General features: G+C 35.7%; 1 protein-coding gene across 2 annotated transcripts in view; it reads left to right on the top strand.

Moving 5' to 3' along the window:
- Positions 1–20,051, top strand: part of FTSH4 (FTSH protease 4) — a 44,547-nt gene that overhangs the window by 12,926 nt on the left and 11,570 nt on the right. For both annotated transcript variants that reach the window (XM_089825153.1, XM_089825152.1), the window contains exon 3: positions 10,982–11,078. In XM_089825153.1, the coding sequence (XP_089681279.1) occupies positions 10,982–11,078 (97 nt within the window). The remainder of the gene's footprint in view (positions 1–10,981; positions 11,079–20,051) is intronic.

Here is a 20,051-nt window from a genome sequence, read left to right as displayed (position 1 = left end):
CCTGCAAGATCAATTTCAGATACAAAGGAAAAGACCAAGGCAGATAACTCTTATACTACATATGAAATACAATTAAGAGAGAGAGTTAGTGAGTAGATAAATGTAATACTTAATGAATACTTATCTGTACATCCTTGATACAAGTTGCTTTAATGAAGGCCCATACATGCATTGAATCAAAGGATGATTCAGATTTGAAACTCTAATGATGTCCCTTCCCTAACATCTCTTCTAAAGATGGTTCAAGTGGAAATATAAACATTGGTTATTGTTCCCACCCGACAATGTAAAATTTCCACTCTTATATTGTTTGAGCAATTCTATGTCACATCAAATATGGCAACCCAAATTCATTATAGTCAATTTTGTATAAAGCTGGTTTTCTATGGATAGGGATCACAACTCTAGCAGGGCATAATTCTTGCCAAATGAGCCCAAGTAATTCAATCCTCACAAATCTATAATTGCTAGACTCAAGAATAACGAGGCCTTCTCATTGGTGGTTTTGACTATTGTGATGATGAGCTGGCAAGGAAATGCCTTGCAAGAAAATATGAAACATACATAACAGCCCAATCTCTGCCTCCCAAATTCTTCTTATTGTTGACCTAAGGAGCAACACAAAGGATTGCAACACTAGTAACGTCACAAGGAATGTTTACACCCATAGACATGGATGTGGATGCTCTTGTGAGTTGAGAAGATAACATAGGTGTTCCTAATAACAATGGATATCAAAACACAAGGCTAGTTCTTCACTATCTCAAAAACATAAGTATGTCATGAGATTGCTCAAGATACTATTCACTCCACTAAATAATATTACTATTTTCTTTCACTTTCAAGGACTCATCATAATCGACCCCAATTCGGTATCATAATTATCATAGAGAATATCACATAACCATACGTTGGGAGGATGCTAGCTAGAAAAGTAATATTGTGGTCTCCCCTATTAGACTTCCTTGATATGTAGGGGCAATTAACTAAATTATTACAAATCTAAATTCTTGATCTTACTTTTAATTTGTGTAATAACAATGATAGATCTGCAATACAACAATGATTCTCTCTTATCAAACAAGAAATCTATCATCCTGCACTCAAGTTTCTTTTGATAATAGTATTTCTCGTTATTATTTATTCGCCAATAAACTCTCATCATAGACATAATATTAAAGTTGATTCAGAATTCTAATTAAAGGAATTTGTTACACTTCACAAATTGCTATGATCCCAATTCCACGTCATGTCAAGGGTATATAAAGGTCGAAACCAAATCAAGCTCATTTGTCACATCTAATTGTCATCATTCCAATGTAGAAAATACGGATGAGGTGTCTCAGTAATGTCTTATCATATTCTTATGTTTCAAGAGTGGGATGTGTGACACTCTAGGGCTGATGTGGCCAAGACATCACATGGCTCAATGAGTTCTAGAAAATTCGTAATGTTGCAGCGCAGAAGATTGTAAACTTATATATATATATATATATATATATATATATATATATATATATACATAAATATACATATAGATATGTTTTAATTCATTTTTAAAATCTTCTTAGGGATATGTCTCCAAACGACCTGCGCTTTTTTACTAGTTTTCTAAACTATGTTCAGGGAATCACCTATGGTCTTTAGTAGGTGATAATGTCTCCAATTTTCCAACTAAATAAGTATTAACTCTTACTCCATGTTTTTTCCTTGCTTATGTGAAACTCTCCCTCTTAAAGTCCATATTATTTCTGCACATCATTATTTTGTTCAAACTCTCTATTTTCATGGTCTTTTTGTAATTGGTTTGGTGTTTGCCACTATTACTTTTTGATAATGCACAAAAAAACGACAATCTGAGAATTTGAACACGTCTTCATCTATGAATCCCGGTAATGTTCTCAGCATGTGGCAACTCTCTATACCCGCTGCCTGTAGTATTTCCTTCTACACATGGCAACAACCCTGTGTCTCCCTACTTGCTTTCACCAACTCTAACCTTCACAATGAGTGATGACACACAAGAGATGATTTTTCTCACAATCTGCAACAACCAAACTACTCTAATCTTCTGTACTTGATCAACAGAAGTATATCTGCAGATACCGACAACACCATATTGACTTTCATTCAATGGCCCTGATAATTCAGAGGCACGAACCTTAATTTAATATCCCTTATTAGATGCTGATGCACTCCACGGACTATGTAAAAACTGCTCATATGTCGAGTATCACAAAAGCTTATGATAAATCAAAGCATAACATCCTTAGAAGACATAATCAATACTTCCGATAGAAAAAACCAATGATTGGAAAAGATGTTAATCTTCAATTCATTCAACACACGTGAAGTACTCCCAAAGGTGCAACCTAATAGATGTCCAAATCACAGGAATTTGAAGGGTTTGTGTTCTTCAAATGCAGTCACAAAAACATAGAATCTCAGATAGAATTTTTACTTACACTTTCGAATCCATCCCACCATGCAGGGACTCACTATTATCAAGCTGAGATGAGCATTACAGTCAGAGCCGTTACCATGCAGCTCTCGACACATATACAACTTATTCTCAGAAAATATCAAAATAAACTAATATCTGCTGGTTAAGAAAAAAAAATAACACATAATAAAGAGTGTCGAGCAATGGCAAGCAATAAATGGCCGACAAATTTGATCTGCCACAAAACATAAACCCTAATGCCAACTCATCATTGAGTCATCAGAAATAAATCATATAAAATGACACAGCATAATAAAGAGACCACTTAGGAGTCGCATATGCCAAAACTCATCGTCACCAACATAAACTTGAAATAAGAAATATGCGACCATGCAACAAGGAAGTGCACAAACAGGAATAATAAAAGCTGCATGACTTTCATGAAATAATGAGAATACCAGAAACCGATCATCATAACTAGGAGTACGCACCACAGAGAAATCTCATAGGATCACAACAAAAAATTGAAGAGGCTTCTTATTTTAAAAGGAATCAAAGGCTACCACCAAAGATAATCTGATCTTTCTTGTAGGTACTCAAATTTAACACTTCTATATTGTTGTTGTTCAATCTGGCTCTAATAACATGTTGTGTAACATGGATCTTTTCTGCAAATGTAATTGATGCAGGAGCATCCAATGGTGTAAGGGCAATCTTGTATCACCCAAAAATATGCTTAGTGTTAGTTTCTGTTTAATGTGTTTTTATTTCTGAATACCCATTTGGGTCAAATAGAGATTACAACTCTCATAGTTCCACTATTGGTCTTCTGGGTTAGAGTTTTTGAGCATCTTGGGATATGTGCCAATGCAGAAATAAGTTGTTTTGTAATTGAGCAATAATTATGATGAGTTAGAGGGTGTAAGTTGGAGGGATGATTATATTTGTAATTTAAAACACTCTAGAAAAAGAATAAGGTCAAAAGGCTTTACGGTTTGAAACTTATTGCAGTTTTAAGTTGCTTGGAGACCCCCTAAGAGCACTTCAAAGTCAGATTTGAGGCACTAAACAGCTTCATATGGGCTCGAAAAATGGGGAACCAGCAAAGCCAGTCAATAGGGCTATAGAGCGCTTGCGAATCAGGTCAAAAGATTTTACGGTTTGAAAGTTATTGCAGTTTTAAGTTGCCTGGAGACCCCTTAAGAGCACTTCGAAGTCAGATTTGAGGCACTAAACGGCTTTGTACGGGCTCAAAAAATGGGGGACCGGCGAAGCTGGTCAATAGGGCTGTAGAGCGCTTGGAGAGCTTTCCAGAAATGTAAACAGTTCATCAATCGGAGTCCCGGATCAAAAGTTATGCCTCTCGGAAGTTGGACTACCATTTCTGGATTCTTCTAATTTTACACCGACTTCTGATGTGTTTTCTAGAACCTTCTATTTTGGCGGTGGATGTCAAATGGCATATTCTAAAATGCATTCCTAACCCTAAACCTAATTTGGGTTACTTAAGGACATTTCTAGCATTGTAAATGCAATTTTTGGTGGAGTTTGGGAGAAGGTACTGGAGGAGGGTTTTTTTCTCCATAGTCAGACAACATTGCAAGCCCTAGGGCACATCATTGGGTCAGTGTTTCGTTGCACTGAACGTAATAGCATATCACTTTTGATAATAATATTTCCCTTTTCCTATTGTGTTCATTTTGGTCTTGGATTGTGCTCTCATTAGTAATAATATGGCCATTGCAATTCATATGTTCCAAATGCAGATTTGGATCTCATATAAATATGATAGGAGACATGTCTTCAAGGTTTAATCATCACTTAATTAATATATATATATATATATTTCATAATAATAATTTGTATATATATTATACACTATAATTTATATTATTATTACATGAATACGTATATATAGAAAATGATGATTTACCAATAACAACAATGTATCTCAGATCGAATTTATCCAACTGAAGCTACAACATTTGGATTTGAAATGGCTGAGTCAGTGTTCAGATTTGAAATGGCCAAATCAACCTTCAGTTTTGAAATGGCTGCATCAGCCTTCAGATTTCTTTCACTTAAAACTAGGGTGTCTGAAACCATGTTTTATAGATAAAAAATGGTTGAGAAGTCCTAAAAATACTAGTTACTGAATGTTTAGTTTAATGGAAAATTTGCCACTTTTTTGTACAAACTTTTGCTAAATTTCATCATTTAATAATTTTTTTTGAAATTTGGCATAATCTGAACTTCATGGTTAATATTTGCTGAATGTTGTGACTTTGTCAGAAGAACCTGGTTTCAAAGAAGTTAGTGGGCTTTTTGCAATTTCCAAAAGCAAAGTATTCACACTTAGTTATGTTGGGAGAGGTCAAGTGGGGACCATGCACGTTTGTGTCTATCAAGTGTTCTATCATATTTGCCATTTTTTTATGGTGCCTTACCACTTGATTGCTGCAGTGTTATGCTTTGAGAACTTTTATATGATTGCAAGGTTGAATTTGATATACGAGTTCTGATTGATACCAGTCTTGGTATTTATTTCAATAAGCATGAAAAGTGTAGTAAACATCCCAGCAGCATCTTGCAAGTCAGATATCTGACGAGTCTGGTATCTGATAAGCAGGTTTATGTTTTAACATCTTCAAATTAGATGGGCTGTAAAAAATGACCTGTAGGCCAAAATTCAATCAGGTTTGGTTTTTTATAGGTTTTATCATCTCTTTGTGCCATTTGAGAGGCTGAATCAGATAATGCTGCCAAGCTCTCACTCACAGCAAATAAGCAAATAAGTTTACTGTTGAGGCACATTCTAATGTTTTTTGGTAGCTGAAAGGAACATCCTTTTGTGAGGTCCACTTGACATTCCATTTAGTTTTGGCTATGATCTTAGTTTCCAGTTTAACTTATTTTTCTGCACAGATCCATTAAGATTGCCTAGATAGTGTCAAACTAAGCTGTATTTTTGGATGTCAAGCTTTAATGTAGCACTTTGTGATGCAGGAGCATCTTGCATGGGAAAATTATTGAAAAAAAAAAAAAATTGAAAAAAAAAAAATTGGTAAAAAAAAAAAAAAAAAAAGGAGAGAGAAAGTGACGAAAATTAGAGAGAAATAATAATAAAAAATAAAAAGGGGAAAAAAGGAGAAAAGAAAGGAAAAGGGGATTTCTATTTTCGAGGTGCATAGGTGGCATAATAGAAAAAATAAAAAATAAATAATTGTCATTCCATTTATCGAGGTGTGTGGGTAGAATTTTAGAAAGTTATGAATATTGTAGAAAGTTGTGGATATTGTAGAAGGTTATGGAAGTTGTAGAAGGTTGTGGAGGAATTCTAGAAGGTTGTGGATAAGTCATGTATTGGGTAGTAAGTGCCTATTTAAGTAAGGCATATGAGCATTTCTAATCAAGCTCGAAGAGTAGAAGCTCGAGGAGTAGAAGCTCAAGGAGAAGCTTGAGAAGGTGAAAGCTTTGGAAGGAAAGCTTGGAAAGTTTCAAGGTGTGAAAGAGGAGGAGGAAGTAAAGAGTGAGTTTTCCTAAGTCTGTGGACAGAGCGCCGAATGTGAAGCAATTTACAGCAGGATTGTGATGGACTTGTGAGTGTGTAGACAGAGCGCTGAATGTGAGGCAGTTTACACTTGGATCTTGGATTAAGTTGGAGAAGAGCTAGTGATTGCGGTTTAGAAACAAGGAGGTTGCTTGGTGGCTTGCGAGCACAAGTTGAGATCTTGGAGGTTTCTACCAGAGTGTGGATCTGGGCTAGTTTGAGTTTGGACTGGATCTTGAGAGATCTTGTAGAAATGTTATTGTAATTGCTAAGGATTTTCAAGTATAATAAAATTGTCTTCATATTGTTGCATTCTTGGTTGTGATTTGGTAAGGGTGGTGTGGCCCTTCGTCAGTGGTATTAGAGCAGTACTTCATCAAGTGGTATCCTGAGTGTACAAGTAGATCGCCGAAGTGTGAGGCAACTTGTACCAGGACCTTGGTTGGGTGAAGTTTATCAGAGCAGGAGTTCCTGAGTGTACAATCAGATCGCCGAAGTGTGAGGCAGTTTGTACCAGAATCTTGGTTAGGTGAAGTTTATCAGAGTGGGAGTTCCTGAGCGTGTAAACAGATCGCCGAAGTTGAGGCAGTTTGCACTAGGACCTTGGGAGGACATGCAGATTGATGGATTGATGCGGAGATGGATGACTGAACTTGTTGAGGCATGATCATAGAGAGCTTGTGGATTGCAAATCCATTGTCCTAGACTTGTGATGTGGTTCCTGATTGTTCGTGCAAGGTGGCAGGTTGCGATCTGACTTGCAAACAATTTGGTTGTCACAAGGAGCGTGGGAAGGATTTGTTGCAGAGGGTTTACGAAGATCTTGGGAGATGGCTCCAAGAGGATTGGACCCTAAGATGATTGCAAAAATCCATGATATAGTGGAGAGGAATTTTTCTAAGATGTTTGCTCGGTTGGATGCTAGATTGGCTGATCAAGTTAAGAAGGTCAAGGTGGAAGAGGATGGTTTTGTTGATCAGTTTGTGGAGTCTGATGCAGAACCTGCAGAGCAACTAGAGGTTGTTGCTGAAGATATTCCTAATGTTGTTGATGTTGGGAAAGATGTTGGTTTTCATGATCAGTTGGTTGAGTCTAACATGGAGATTGTGGAGCACTCGGTTGTGGATGATCTAGTTGTTGTTGGTGGTGACTTGTATCTTGCAGAGCATCTTGTTGTGAGCAATGAGGTTGCTGGTGTTAAGAGTTTGGAATGTGTTGATGGAGATCTACATGTGGCTGCTGATGTGGAGTTTGTTATTGCTCGTATGGACGCACTAGTTGTTGATGTGAATGGGAGTTTGCTAATGCAACATTATGTTCAGTTTGTTCTTGGGAGTGAGCATACTGATTGGATGGTTGAGATTTTGGTGTTTGATAGAGTAATGCAGATGTGGAAGATTTGCACATTGGTTTTCTTGTTCCCGTTGAGGTGGAAACCTTTGGTGAAGATGAAGATGGTTGTAGACCTTTCTTTTTTGGCATCAAAGTGTGGGACACACTTTTCTATCTATCGAAGGAGTCTGATGCAGGAGCATCTTGCATGGGAAAATTATTGAAAAAAAAAATTGGAAAAAAAAAAAAAAAAAAAAACTGGAGGAGAGAGAAAGTGACGAAAATTAGAGGAGAAATAATAATAAAAAATAAAAAGGGGAAAAAAGGAGAAAAGAAAGGAAAAGGGGATTTCTATTTTCGAGGTGCATAGTATTAAGATAATATCTTATATTTTCTATAATAGTCAACTACTTGTCTGTAGTCCGTCTTTCAGTCTAGATAGGAATGTTTCCTATTCTGTCTCTTTTTTCTTCAGTCCAGATAGGAATGTTTCCTATCCTGTCTCTAGTTTTGTTTCTAATTCCGTCTTCAGTCTACGTTGTTTCTTTTAGAAACAATGTCCTTGTAATTCTTTATAAGGAACACATTTGTTCCTCTGTTAATAAATGAGTCATCCGGAAATCCGTTAATCTGCCAACTCTTCTTGAATCTTGTAACATGGTATCCGAGCCATGATAAGGAATTTTTCGAAAATTTTATAATTTCTTTTGAAATTATCTGCACACCACGACAGTCGTCTCTTTTTTGCAGCCTCCTGGTCTGCAAAATCCGTGCCTATATCCTTGGGAAAGCTCGCAATTTTTTTCTGCAAATCGCGTCAAAATCACACGCATTTGAAGCAACTCGCGTCCATATATTTTCCAGCTCATTTGACAGCAAAATCGCGATTGTAGGGTCAAGGATTAGTTCGTTTTGTTTGCATTCTTCATCATTTGCGCTCTCCCTGAAAAAAATCTGCCATTTTTATCAAGAAATCTGAAGTTTTTTCAAGCCTTTTTCAGCCAGGGCCTTTTTTTTCGAAACCCTAATTTTTGGGGTCGAAATTTTTTTTTGTTTGCAAATTCTTGGTGGGTTTTTTGAGAGCTCAACTGAGTTGTTGTCCGTTTTTTTTGGGTGCCTCGATTTTTGATCCAGCAGATCCAAAAAATGACAGCAAATTCCTTCTGGGTTTTTCGAGCTCTCTTCTGGGTCATTCTCTGATTCTTCTGGGTCTTTTGTATTATTGCCTCGAAGAACGTGCTTTCACAAATTTTCACAATTTTCATTGAAAAACGTGCCATGGCATCTCTGACAAATATTCTGCTCGAACATAATTCCAAATTCAATGGTCGCAATTATGGAACCTGGAAGCAGCGCATCATCGCAATCTTTGAATATCGAAACACCGATCAACTTGTTCTGGGTGTTACGCAGCGTCCGACTTCTCCGGGTCCTGATCAAGGCGAAGCTGCATTTTTTGCCTTTGGAATTTGTTTCTGTTTTTATGGGTTTGTTGATTTTCTCCTCAAAAATCATTTCAAGTTGTCTGTAATACGCAAGGTTGGGTGAGATTCTGGGTTTGTTGATTTTCTCCTCAAAAATCATTTCAAGTTGTCTGTAATACGCAAGGTTGTGTGAGATTCTGGGTTTTACCGTTTTTTCCACAAAAACGAAGTTTTGTAAATGCAACCTATTTTGAGTCATAGCACTCTTCTGGCAAAGCTTCTTGGTTTCAACATTCTGTAGATCCAGGGAGGGTCTCAATTATCACAGAATGTTCCGACATCCGTACGTTGACCATTAAGGGAGGGTATTAAGATAATATCTTATACTTTCTATAATAGTCAACTACTTGTCTGTAGTCCGTCTTTCAGTCTAGATAGGAATGTTTCCTATCCTGTCTCTTTTTTCTTCAGTCCAGATAGGAATGTTTCCTATCCTGTCTCTAGTTTTGTTTCTAATTCCGTCTTCAGTCTACGTTGTTTCTTTTAGAAACAACGTCCTTGTAATTCTTTATAAGGAACACATTTGTTCCTCTGTTAATAAATGAGTCATCCGGAAATCCGTTAATCTGCCAACTCTTCTTGAATCTTGTAACACATAGGTGGCATAATAGAAAAAATAAAAAATAAATGATTGTCATTCCATTTATCGAGGTGTGTGGGTAGAATTCTAGAAAGTTATGAATATTGTAGAAAGTTGTGGATATTGTATAAGGTTATGGAAGTTGTAGAAGGTTGTGGAGGAATTCTAGAAGGTTGTGGATAAGTCATGTATTGGGTGGTAAGTGCCTATTTAAGCAAGGCATATGAGCATTTCTAATCAAGCTCGAGGAGTAGAAGCTCAAGGAGAAGCTTGAGAAGGTGAAAGCTTTGGAAGGAAAGCTTGGAAAGGTGAAAGTTGTGGAAGGTGAAGCTTGGAAAGCTTGGAAAGTTTCAAGGTGTGAAAGAGAAGGAGGAAGTGAAGAGTGAGTTTTCCTAAGTCTGTGTATAGAGCACCGAATGTGAGGCAGTTTACAGCAGGATTGTGATGGACTTGTGAGTGTGTAGACAGAGCGCCGAATGTGAGGCAGTTTACACTTGGATCTTGGATTAAGTTGGAGAAGAGCTAGTGACTGCGGTTTAGAAACAAGGAGGTTGCTTGGTGGCTTGCGAGCACAAGTTGAGATTTTGGAGGTTTCTACCAGAGTGTGGATCTGGGCTAGCTTGAGTTTGGACTGGATCTTGAGAGATCTTGTAGAAATGTTATTGTAATTGCTAAGGATTTTCAAGTAAATATTAAAATTGTCTTCATATTGTTGCATTCTTGGTTGTGATTTGGTAAGGGTGGTGTGGCCCTTCGTCAGTGGTATCAGAGCATACCTTCATCGCTTTGCCTGCTCTTGTAGTGCTTGAGAAAAAAATACCAATATTACCAATTGTTATCAGTCACATATTGTCACGCCTTCACAAAATGCCTGTGAAGATGACCCATTTCTTTGGATTGATTTTTCTAACCAGCTCAGGCTATTTAGCACTTTTTTATGAGGCCAACTTTTTATTGCTGTTCATTGTTTTAGGATGCCTCACAGAGTTGGGGCCATCATCAATGTAATAATGAAATTTGCTGGATGCCATCAGGAAATGAAAAATTGTTTAAAAATTACCATTAAATTCATGTGGCAAAATTTGGGCAAATTTAATTCTAGAAACACTGAGCAATCATTAATAGCATCAAATAAAATTACAATAAATTTGTTCCCTTCTTATTTTGTTTCTTTCTGTTCAACTTCAGGGTGAGTGATTTGCCATATATTGTGAGCTATTTGACAAGTTAATGTGTTTTTTTGAAACTATTGTTGCCTTTGTAAGGATGTATATTTGAGGTGCTTTGTTTGCAGGGTCACACAGATTCAATAAAGGTTTTGCAGATGAATAATCAAACACCCCCTTGTCCATGAATTATATCAATGCAGCACCCATACCATGTACAGCTTTACTTAGACATAAACCATATCGTTAATCTCTCCCCTTTGTTCCCCTAGCTAAAGCTATAGATAAGATGATATTGAAAATAATTATATATACCCTTTTTTAATAATTGAATCTTGTCTCTTTATGCTCAAAATAAAGATATATGATTATAGATTGTGTTTAATTGCCTTCTAGTGATATTGTTACTCTTGCAACTTTACTCAGGTTGGATCAGTCGTCAGACATTCAAGGCAATCGTCGTCATTTCCACTTTTGGGTCACAGGCTTCAGCATGTTCTGTATAATCTCCAGAAGGATTCAGGTTTGTTTTAAGAATTTAAAATTAAATAACCATCTTTCGTAAGTATATCTATCTGATTTACTTTATTTGACCATGGAAGGTCATCTTGAGTTTGGTTCAATTCTGATTTTGAGAATGATACAGATTCTGAATGTTACTTTTTTACTTTTGTCAAGACATGGCTGACAGTCGGCCGTGATTAACTTTGCAATTGCTAGGTGTACTTACAGCTTTCTTTTTTTCATACCATGGAACCCTGATTCCTTGCAGTGACTGTGGCTTAGAACTAAGCTACTATGATATGTTCCATAGTGATGCAGGGGCAACCCCAAAAGACACACCATATCTGAGCCAAAAAGACCTTAATAGGTTACTTTTGCTGCTTCACAAATTCCCTGTTTTCACATTTGCCGAATAGTGAAACATTCACTATTTCAGATCCAAATTTTGTTTTATGGATCTCTGATCCAAATTTTTGAAGTGCTATAGGTTAATCAAGGCGTGTAATGTCCATGTGGCAACTGGATGTCAACTTGGATCTTTCAGTTGAGTAGAAGGCAGTTAGACAAAAGATTCACAAAAAGACGAGGAATCAGCACAAGGACAAAAGTATGCAGTGTTGTCAAAATTGCATTTTGACGACAATGCACAAGGTTAAGAATCTCTCACCTAACGAATATGGAAGGTCAAGAGTCACTGGTAGAAGGAATATGAACTGCCTCAACTCAGTTTAATATAGATTTTGATCAGTTGTACAACCAAGTAGCAGTGAGGGGAAGTAATACAAAGTTGTTTTGAGTTTTCTCGTAACTTTTTCTTGTTTTAGTTGGATTCTGAAGTGTTGATGAACTATTGAATTGCAAAATTTTTGTGCTCTCTTGTAGAGTAGGATGTTTGCTTTCATTTGAATCAAACTTGCTGAATTTGGATAAGTCCTAGTATGTTTTTGTGGCAATTTTCCTGAGATTGATTCTAAATTCCCGGTCTAGTGAGGGTTTTGCAGAAAATGCCTTACTACTTGAAGATTCTCCTGTAGGTTTTAGCTGCCTTTTGGGGACTGCAAGCAATAGATATGCCTTCTCAAATAAAGTTTGTTTCACGTTCAAACTTGCAGGGAGCTGGGATAAGTATTAAGCCCTAGCCGAGCATCTCAATGTGACTGATAAGAGTGAAGTTACTGGTTTATTGCTACATAGATGCAAATGGGTGGTTACAGATTGGTGAAATTGAGTCGTTCAAATTGAGTTTGGAGCCTTTAGCTCGATTGTTAGTAGCAGCTCCACAATTGAGACCTAATTAGGCCTAGTAAGCCTATTGTCCTAATAGGTGGTTTGCTAGTCAAATGTTGGAGTTGGGTTTTGAAAGTCTGGAATGTGTTATTTGTCCAAAAAGGGTATTGAATCTGTGTTTAGTTGTTGGGGTCCTTTAGGGTTACTAAAAGTTGAGCCCTGAAAAACCAGTTCATTAGGCGCAATTGTTAACTGGGTCTGTCCAGTCCTATTTGCTACAGAATTTGGTTATGACACAAAGGATGATCCAAATTGCGATTAATTGGGTTAGACAAGTTGGTTATAATGTTTATTAGTCTACATCTAAGTTGCCGGTTCGGATTTCTGGTTCAGATGCGGGTTTGACATTTGCTCCTTTTTTCGGTTTTGGTTTGGGTTAGTCTTTGGATCATCTGTAAAGAACTTTATATATATATATATATATGATCTAATTTTGTACCACCCTTGTTTTCTGAATGACAAGATTTCCAGTTCCCCCCTCCCTTTTATCGGCTTGATGTTTCAATTGATTTGTTATACTTTGCAATTGAAATGCTATGTTTAAGGGGCATGTCTTATTATCATTTCTGGCCATTTTTAATTACAGTGTATTTAATTGACATGAAACCAAAGATCTACTAATTATCATGCCCTTAAAAATCAATTAGTTTTACTCTTACATCATTGATTACTGGTTTAGTATATTACTGTAAGTTGTCAATTTTTGCTTGCTTATGCTGTTTTTTGTAAAAACTGAGCCCGTGATTTTCTGTAAAATGAGCTTGCAATCTTTTGTAAGCACCACTTTTTGCTGAGCCCACATCGTTGTTCCTCGCACGCCGTATATTCTCAATGTATTACAAATGCGGGTGACTTTAGGTTGAAACTTTAGGAAAGGCAAAAAAATATTAAATATCTTCACTAAAGAACAAAACCTGTGTTAGCGTCATGGGAAAGTAGGCCCAATTTTGCCGAAAAAAAGAGAAATGTGTTTTTAAATTGTCGGGAGAAGTCTGAAGTCTGTCAAAGTCACCTTACATTTGACCAGGGTCCTGTGTGGTGCTTTTACAGGAATGTTTCTAGAAAAATATGTGAATGTGATACGAATTCGAACCAATTTGAATGTCGAGTGAATCAAAATTTAAAATCGGGGGTTGACCAGCGAATATGGTAACTTAGGTTTTTCGTTGGGGTGTGGAAGCGTGAACATTGTACTCCATTTGTGAAATTGAGGAAGTCTTGCAACCCAAGTGATTTGTGGGATCGAGTCCGTTGGCTTCCAGCAGCTCTGCATCACATAATAGCTGAAACAAAATGAAATTTGAGAGGCTCAAAAAGCTGCACAACACATTACAAACAATTGTAGAGAAAGGATATATCAATTTTATAAAGCAAAGACCTCAAATGTGAAGGATTTCGTATAGAAATTGTGTTTTAGTGCCAAGGTTATGAGAGAGTGGGTAAATATTGTTCTCTTTTAAAATAAGGAGTGTTGTTTTACAAAGTGAGAAGTCAAAAATCATGGCTTTGTTACAATTTGTGTTTGTTCATTTGATATTATGCTAAAGTACAATGCAAAACCTTCCAAATTTGTAACATTTCATCTAATTATTGAAATTTGAAAACATTGACACATTAATAACTAAGTTGCAATGAAACTGAGAAATGGTATCTCAATCTAGTAAATTTCATATCAGCTTAGTAAGAGATATTTGGACACTTTAATGTTCAAGTTTCACGGATCTCTGCTTCAGCTCTTTTTATCATCACTTCTGCATAATCTAGAATTAAGATATTAGTTTCACAGACTTTCCTATATTTGTGTAACGAGCTCATCAATTTTCTTCTGCTTTGATGACTAGTGTTGAGTACTATAGTTGTCAGACAGCTTTTCTGTGAACTTAGCTACAACCAGGCTTATGATACTAATTCTCACTGAATTAAGAGCCAATAACAATGCATTTCATTATCAAATCTATATGTGTCTAATCATATAGCTATAAAAGTATTGTCAGATTATTCTCAGTTCTTGTTTACGTTTCTCAAATATGCCACTGGAGAATTGAGGTTAGAAGGTTGCAACTGCTTAAAAGCTTACTAAGTGTCAGTCTACTGAAAACTTGTTTTGGCCAATGTAATTTTGAATTTTCAATAACTAGTTTGTGAATTCTTTTTGGATTCAAAATGTTCTTAGTTGTGAGAGTTTCAAGCAATAATCGTGGCATATATTTTAATTGAACTTTCCGGCTGCTTTATAATGGCAATGGTAAAATCTCCATCTTTTTTCTGTTAAAAATTCTTTATAACATATAAAGGCCTTTTACTATGCCTGGGTTATTGCTTGTGGTCTAGGAAAATGGACTGTATTTGTTTCACATGGAATTGTGCTTGTGTTTGACGATCTGACAGCTGTGGCTTTCTAAATTGCTCTCACCCATCTGCAATAGTAAAATATGCATAGTTGCAAATAGTTGGGCTCTTAAAATAGTTGCATAATCTGTATGAGATGGGAGGAATGTACAAATCAACCTTGAAATAATTTTATTTCTTACATTTCTGCCACAGCTGTTCTTAAAGCTGTTTCCCCTATGAACTTTTTTTGTTATAGATTTATAAATTGTGGTTGGGGGTGGTGGTTGTGAGTTTTGTTCCACTACAACATACAAAATCAAACACTTAATGTTTCGAGGTGAAACACTAACTATCCAAATATCTCTTGAATAAGGTCATCTCTCATGCTAAGCTTGCAAATTATGATCATGAAATGACTTGAGGTTCCCTTCAATGTGGATATTTGCTTAGTTAAATAATTTGATTTGCTGGTAATCACTTAGGGGACTTAAGCTTGTTCATTCAATGGATATCAACTCTTTCTCTTATAGATTTGGCTTTACAATGTTCAATGAAAATGCGGTTTAGATTTTTCAACTTCTACTTCAACTTCAACTTCAACTAAATTCCTACTTCTACTTCGAATTTGAATGCAAGGAATTTTGGATGACTTGGAGTCTATCAGATGCAATCTTGTTAGTGACTCTACACACCTAGTGCAAGCTTCTAAGTTATACTTTGATAGTATCAACATCAATATCTCCTTTTCAATCCCATCAAATGGATGCAATCCAGAGATTAAATATCAATTGAAGTTAAGTGTTTTTGATCATCCACTAATCACACAAGCCACACTTACATTCAACAAGAGGTTAGTGGCCGGGATTTGTTCAGGTCAAGGAAGTAAACATCCACAATCTTTATCATCCAACTAAACTACTTCTAAAAAAATGAAATGAAATCGTACTCTAAATGAGAGATGCATGGAACCATGCAATACTCCAAAATTATCATATATCCACCATGAAAACCAATAATGAATAGAGAATTTTGGTAGTACTTTGGCAATGATTCTTTAACATAACCCTCTTGCAAATGATGCAAGCAAGCCTTTATATAGGGAGAAACTTTATAATGAATGAGCAAGATTAATTTGAAATCAAGTGCCAAGATTAATCCACATTTAAGCCCTAATTAGGGTTTCTATAACCATAGCTACAAATATTAAATGTCCACCTAATTACAATCAAGCACCACCATGTGGGCCAATTAAAAAATTATATTTCCTTCTTGGTCCAGTAGGAAAATAGATTAGGCATAGCCACTTAATAAGATGCACTAACCCACGAGCCAACCAAAAGAGGGCACTTGTAGAAGAAGCCACCAGAAAATTCAAATACAACCAAGAACTAATTAGAAAAAAACCATTTTGCCACCTCATCACCTTAACCTGCAAGACAAACCACCTGTAAATAATTGTAAAATTTTAAATAATAATTTCAACATATCAAGTTAGTAAGACTCCAAAAATCATTGCAAATTTTCTTTTTTAATTTCCAATAACAAAATTTAATTGGTTAATGCAAATTGAAATCTCATCTCTTATCTTTAAATTGATTTTCAACCAATGATAAACAACATCATCTAAAAAAATGTTTTTTTCCTTAGTTAAAATCGACGCTAAATATATAAATTAAAAGACTTATTGAATAATAAATCTGAATTGGGTCCCCCTTGGTCGAACTTCATTGATATTTTTGCAATTTCGAGGACCTTGGAGTAATTCATTTAATGCATGGTCTTTTACACCTTCAGATTGATTGGAAAATATTTAATTTATTGTTACTTATGATTTATTTTGCATTAATTTCAATTGCCCATTTGTTCTAATCAATGCCATTTGGATAAAATCAATGCCACAATGGATGAATGAATGAATTAATAGTTAAAATCAATCCATATTTTGTAAAATCTAGGTAAATCTAATCTCATCTAAATTTATAAAACCCATTTTCATTTTGCAAAATCGAAGTAAATTTAATCTCATCTCAATTTAAAACTTATTTATTGTGCAAAATTGAGACGAATTTGGGTGTTATCTTAATATGAAATAAATTTCCATCCCCATTAATGCCATTAAAATTGATTTCCCCTCGCTTGAAATCTTACTAAATATTTAATCCAAAGCTCAATGCAAGGTCTAAAAATATTAAATGTTCGTCGTCTAATGGTACGCTTGAATTTTAATCGCCATGCTCATCACTTTCTTTTTTTATTCAAACATGAGATGAGAAGGGGCTTCCTCCATCTTAAATTTGAGATGAGGAGAGGCTTTGTCCCCCCCATTCGAGATGAGGAGAGGCTTCATCTCCATTTCCTTGGTACGAAGAAATGTCTCTTCTCCTTTTCACTAGAGACGAAGAGATGTCACATCTCCTTTTCACTTGGACGAAGAGGAGTCTCTTCTCAATATGCTAGGAACGTAGAGTCTCAGCTCCATTTTCTAGGAATAAAGAAGAGTCTCAACCCCATTTCACACTTAGGCCATTTTTACCTCACCTCAATTTCTGTCTTTATTTCCCATTTTAAACTTAACCAAAATTTCCAAATGTTCAAGTTCTAAACCAAGAAAGCCTTTGAAATCCTAGATTGTTGCCAAACTCACACTACTATTTAAACCTACCAGCGAAAAGAGGGGGTTCCCATTTGCAATGGGGCAATGGTGTGAAAACCTCACAATAGGGGTCAGCAAGGTCCATTTACACTTAAAAAAAAAAAGAAATCTTTAAAACAATTTTGAAGTAGCTTGAAATAGAGAGAATAGTCCCTTTTTTTGGTTTTTGTAGGTGACATACAAATTTCCCAAATAGGATGTAACAACTGCATGTTCATTATCTAGGAGAGACACGGGTGCCACTTTAAGCATGGTGAGTGAAAAATTAAGCCATTAAATATAAAACAAAATTTGTTGTTTAGTTGAACATGTGATTTTTCTTTTTATGATATTTAAAAATCATGTGATGATGTTAAATAACAGTTCCTGCATTTTGATTTGCACAAGACATAGGTGACACAACATTATTTAGAATTTCAATTATAGGCATCTTTGGGAAGCTCTCAAAGTCGTTTGTTTATGGCACCAATATGATTTAGTTTTCACAATTTTAGGATAGATTTTATCCACTAGGAATTCTATTTTCCTTATTCAACTATGACAGTTTGAGGAAGCTATTTTACGTGTTCTTGCAACTCTGCTTAAAATTTCCACGAAGAAATACATTTTAGATACTTTCAAAATTCTCTTTGGAATTGGAATGGTGCTAGTAGTAAGGCTTGATTTTGGCACACTGGAAGGTTCATACCTCTTTTGTGACAATAAAAATATTTGTCAAATATTGAAAGATTACAAGGTCTATACTTATTGTCTATATTTGACAATAAGTATAGATCCAACTAGGAATGTCATAGTCTAGATATTCACGTAAGGCCTTCTAGCCTATAGACATGGAACTTCATTCCAAGAATCATAGTCGTTTAACTACAATAGTTTTCTGATCAGTAGAGGAACAATCTCAACATAGTCTACTCTTTCTAAACCAATATGACCAAAATTATCCGAACTCAACTGAAACATGTCATTTATTTGTTCCCTCTCTTTGTCCAGAGTTGCCTTTGATGAACTGATCACTCTTGATATAGAAGGATAATCACTATCTCAATCATCAAGGATATTAGCTTCAAGAGCATCCCTTTACCCATCATGATCATCATAAGACTAATAAATTATAGTTCAAACTTATTTCGAGCTACTACCATAAGATTGAGTTCTACACAATATTTGGTAGCATGTGTAAAGTACCAATCTTGTTTTCTTGCAAGAACGTCTCTAGAGACAAACGAAAAAGATAAAGACAAAAATATCTTTATAATTTGTATAGAAATACAAGTAGATAAATGTAATAATCAAAGATAATGAATACTTATCCGTGCATCCTTGATATTGCTCCAATGAGGTTCTCATTGATGTGAGTTTTGTTCCACTACAACATGCAAAATCAAATACTTAATGCTTCGAGGTCAAACACCAAATAGTCAATCTTCTCTTGATATAAGGTCATCTCTCATGATAAGCTTGCAAAGTAAGATTATGAAATGACTTCAAGGTTCCTTCTTAATCGTGAACCTAACTCAATTTTATGATGTGATATGCTGGTTATCACGAAGGGACATAATGCTATTCATTCAATGGATATCAAGTCTTTGCACTTCTAAAGGTTTGGCTCTATAATGTGCAATGAAAATGTGACTTTGATCTTCAAACATCCACTTCAAATTAAACTTTACTTTTACTACTATTTCTACCTCTAACTGGGAACGAAAGGAATCATGGATGACTTAGGTGTAATCTCACTAGCTGCTCCACCGACCTAGTGCAAGCTTCTAAGGAATACACATGATTTTCACATCAATATCCTCTCTCCAATTCCATCATCTGGATGTAAACCAAAGATTGAACATCAATCGAACTTAAGTATTTTCATTGGCTTACCACGCAAGGCACCCTTACCATCGGCAAGAGGCTAGTGACCTAGATTTTTTAGAGTCAAACAAGTAAACATCCACAACAACTTCCATTCAACTAAACTACTTCAACTTGAAAACAAGTCTACTCCAAGTGAAAGATTGAGGAAACCATGCGACACTTAAAAGCAATAACAAGTAATCTACCATGAAGAACCAACAATTAATCATCAATTACTTTGACAATTATCATAGCAACAACTTCGTCAAGTCTTTCCCTTAGCTACCCTACATTACTCTAGCTCTCTACTACCTCTAATCTCTTATTAGCTCCTCTTATCTAACCCCCCTACAAATGAGAAGGTCTTGGCCTTTTATAGTTACCCAATTACAATGAAGTGCTAAGATTGATTCAAGAACAAGGGCCGAGATTTCTTCCCACAAACCCTAATAAGGGTTGCCAAATTTGCAACCAATTACATGAAGGCACCAATTTGTGGCCCAGTAAGAAAATTACAACGATTTTGATAGCTAGTGAGAAAATAGGACACTTGACACATTATGATTGACTGTGCTTGAAACTGAAATTTCTTGTTGGAGGAGGCAAACAATTGTTTCTCCATCCTTTGAAATTTCCTCATGGAATCTACTTGAATCACTTGCATCCTTAGTCACAGGGTTCGCTCGATCTTCATCATGAAGTTTAGAATTTGGCGAATGTCAAAAGTTTGTTAAAAAATCGTTAAAATTTATCCTAAGATTCGTAGGAAGGAAGGGTGCAGTCTGTTAAAATAAAACATATTAAAAAATTGTTTCTGGAGCCTTTTAAGGTCAAGCAGCAAGCAAGTTTTCAGCCATGAATATTTTTTACAGC

Source organism: Cupressus sempervirens, chromosome 4 (genome assembly GCF_028749045.1).
Source record: "Cupressus sempervirens isolate cs-2001-9-10 chromosome 4, ASM2874904v1, whole genome shotgun sequence".
Lineage (NCBI taxonomy): Eukaryota > Viridiplantae > Streptophyta > Pinopsida > Cupressales > Cupressaceae > Cupressus > Cupressus sempervirens.
The sequence above is the reverse complement of the archived record's forward strand: the minus strand, read 5'-3'. Positions and strand labels throughout refer to the sequence as shown.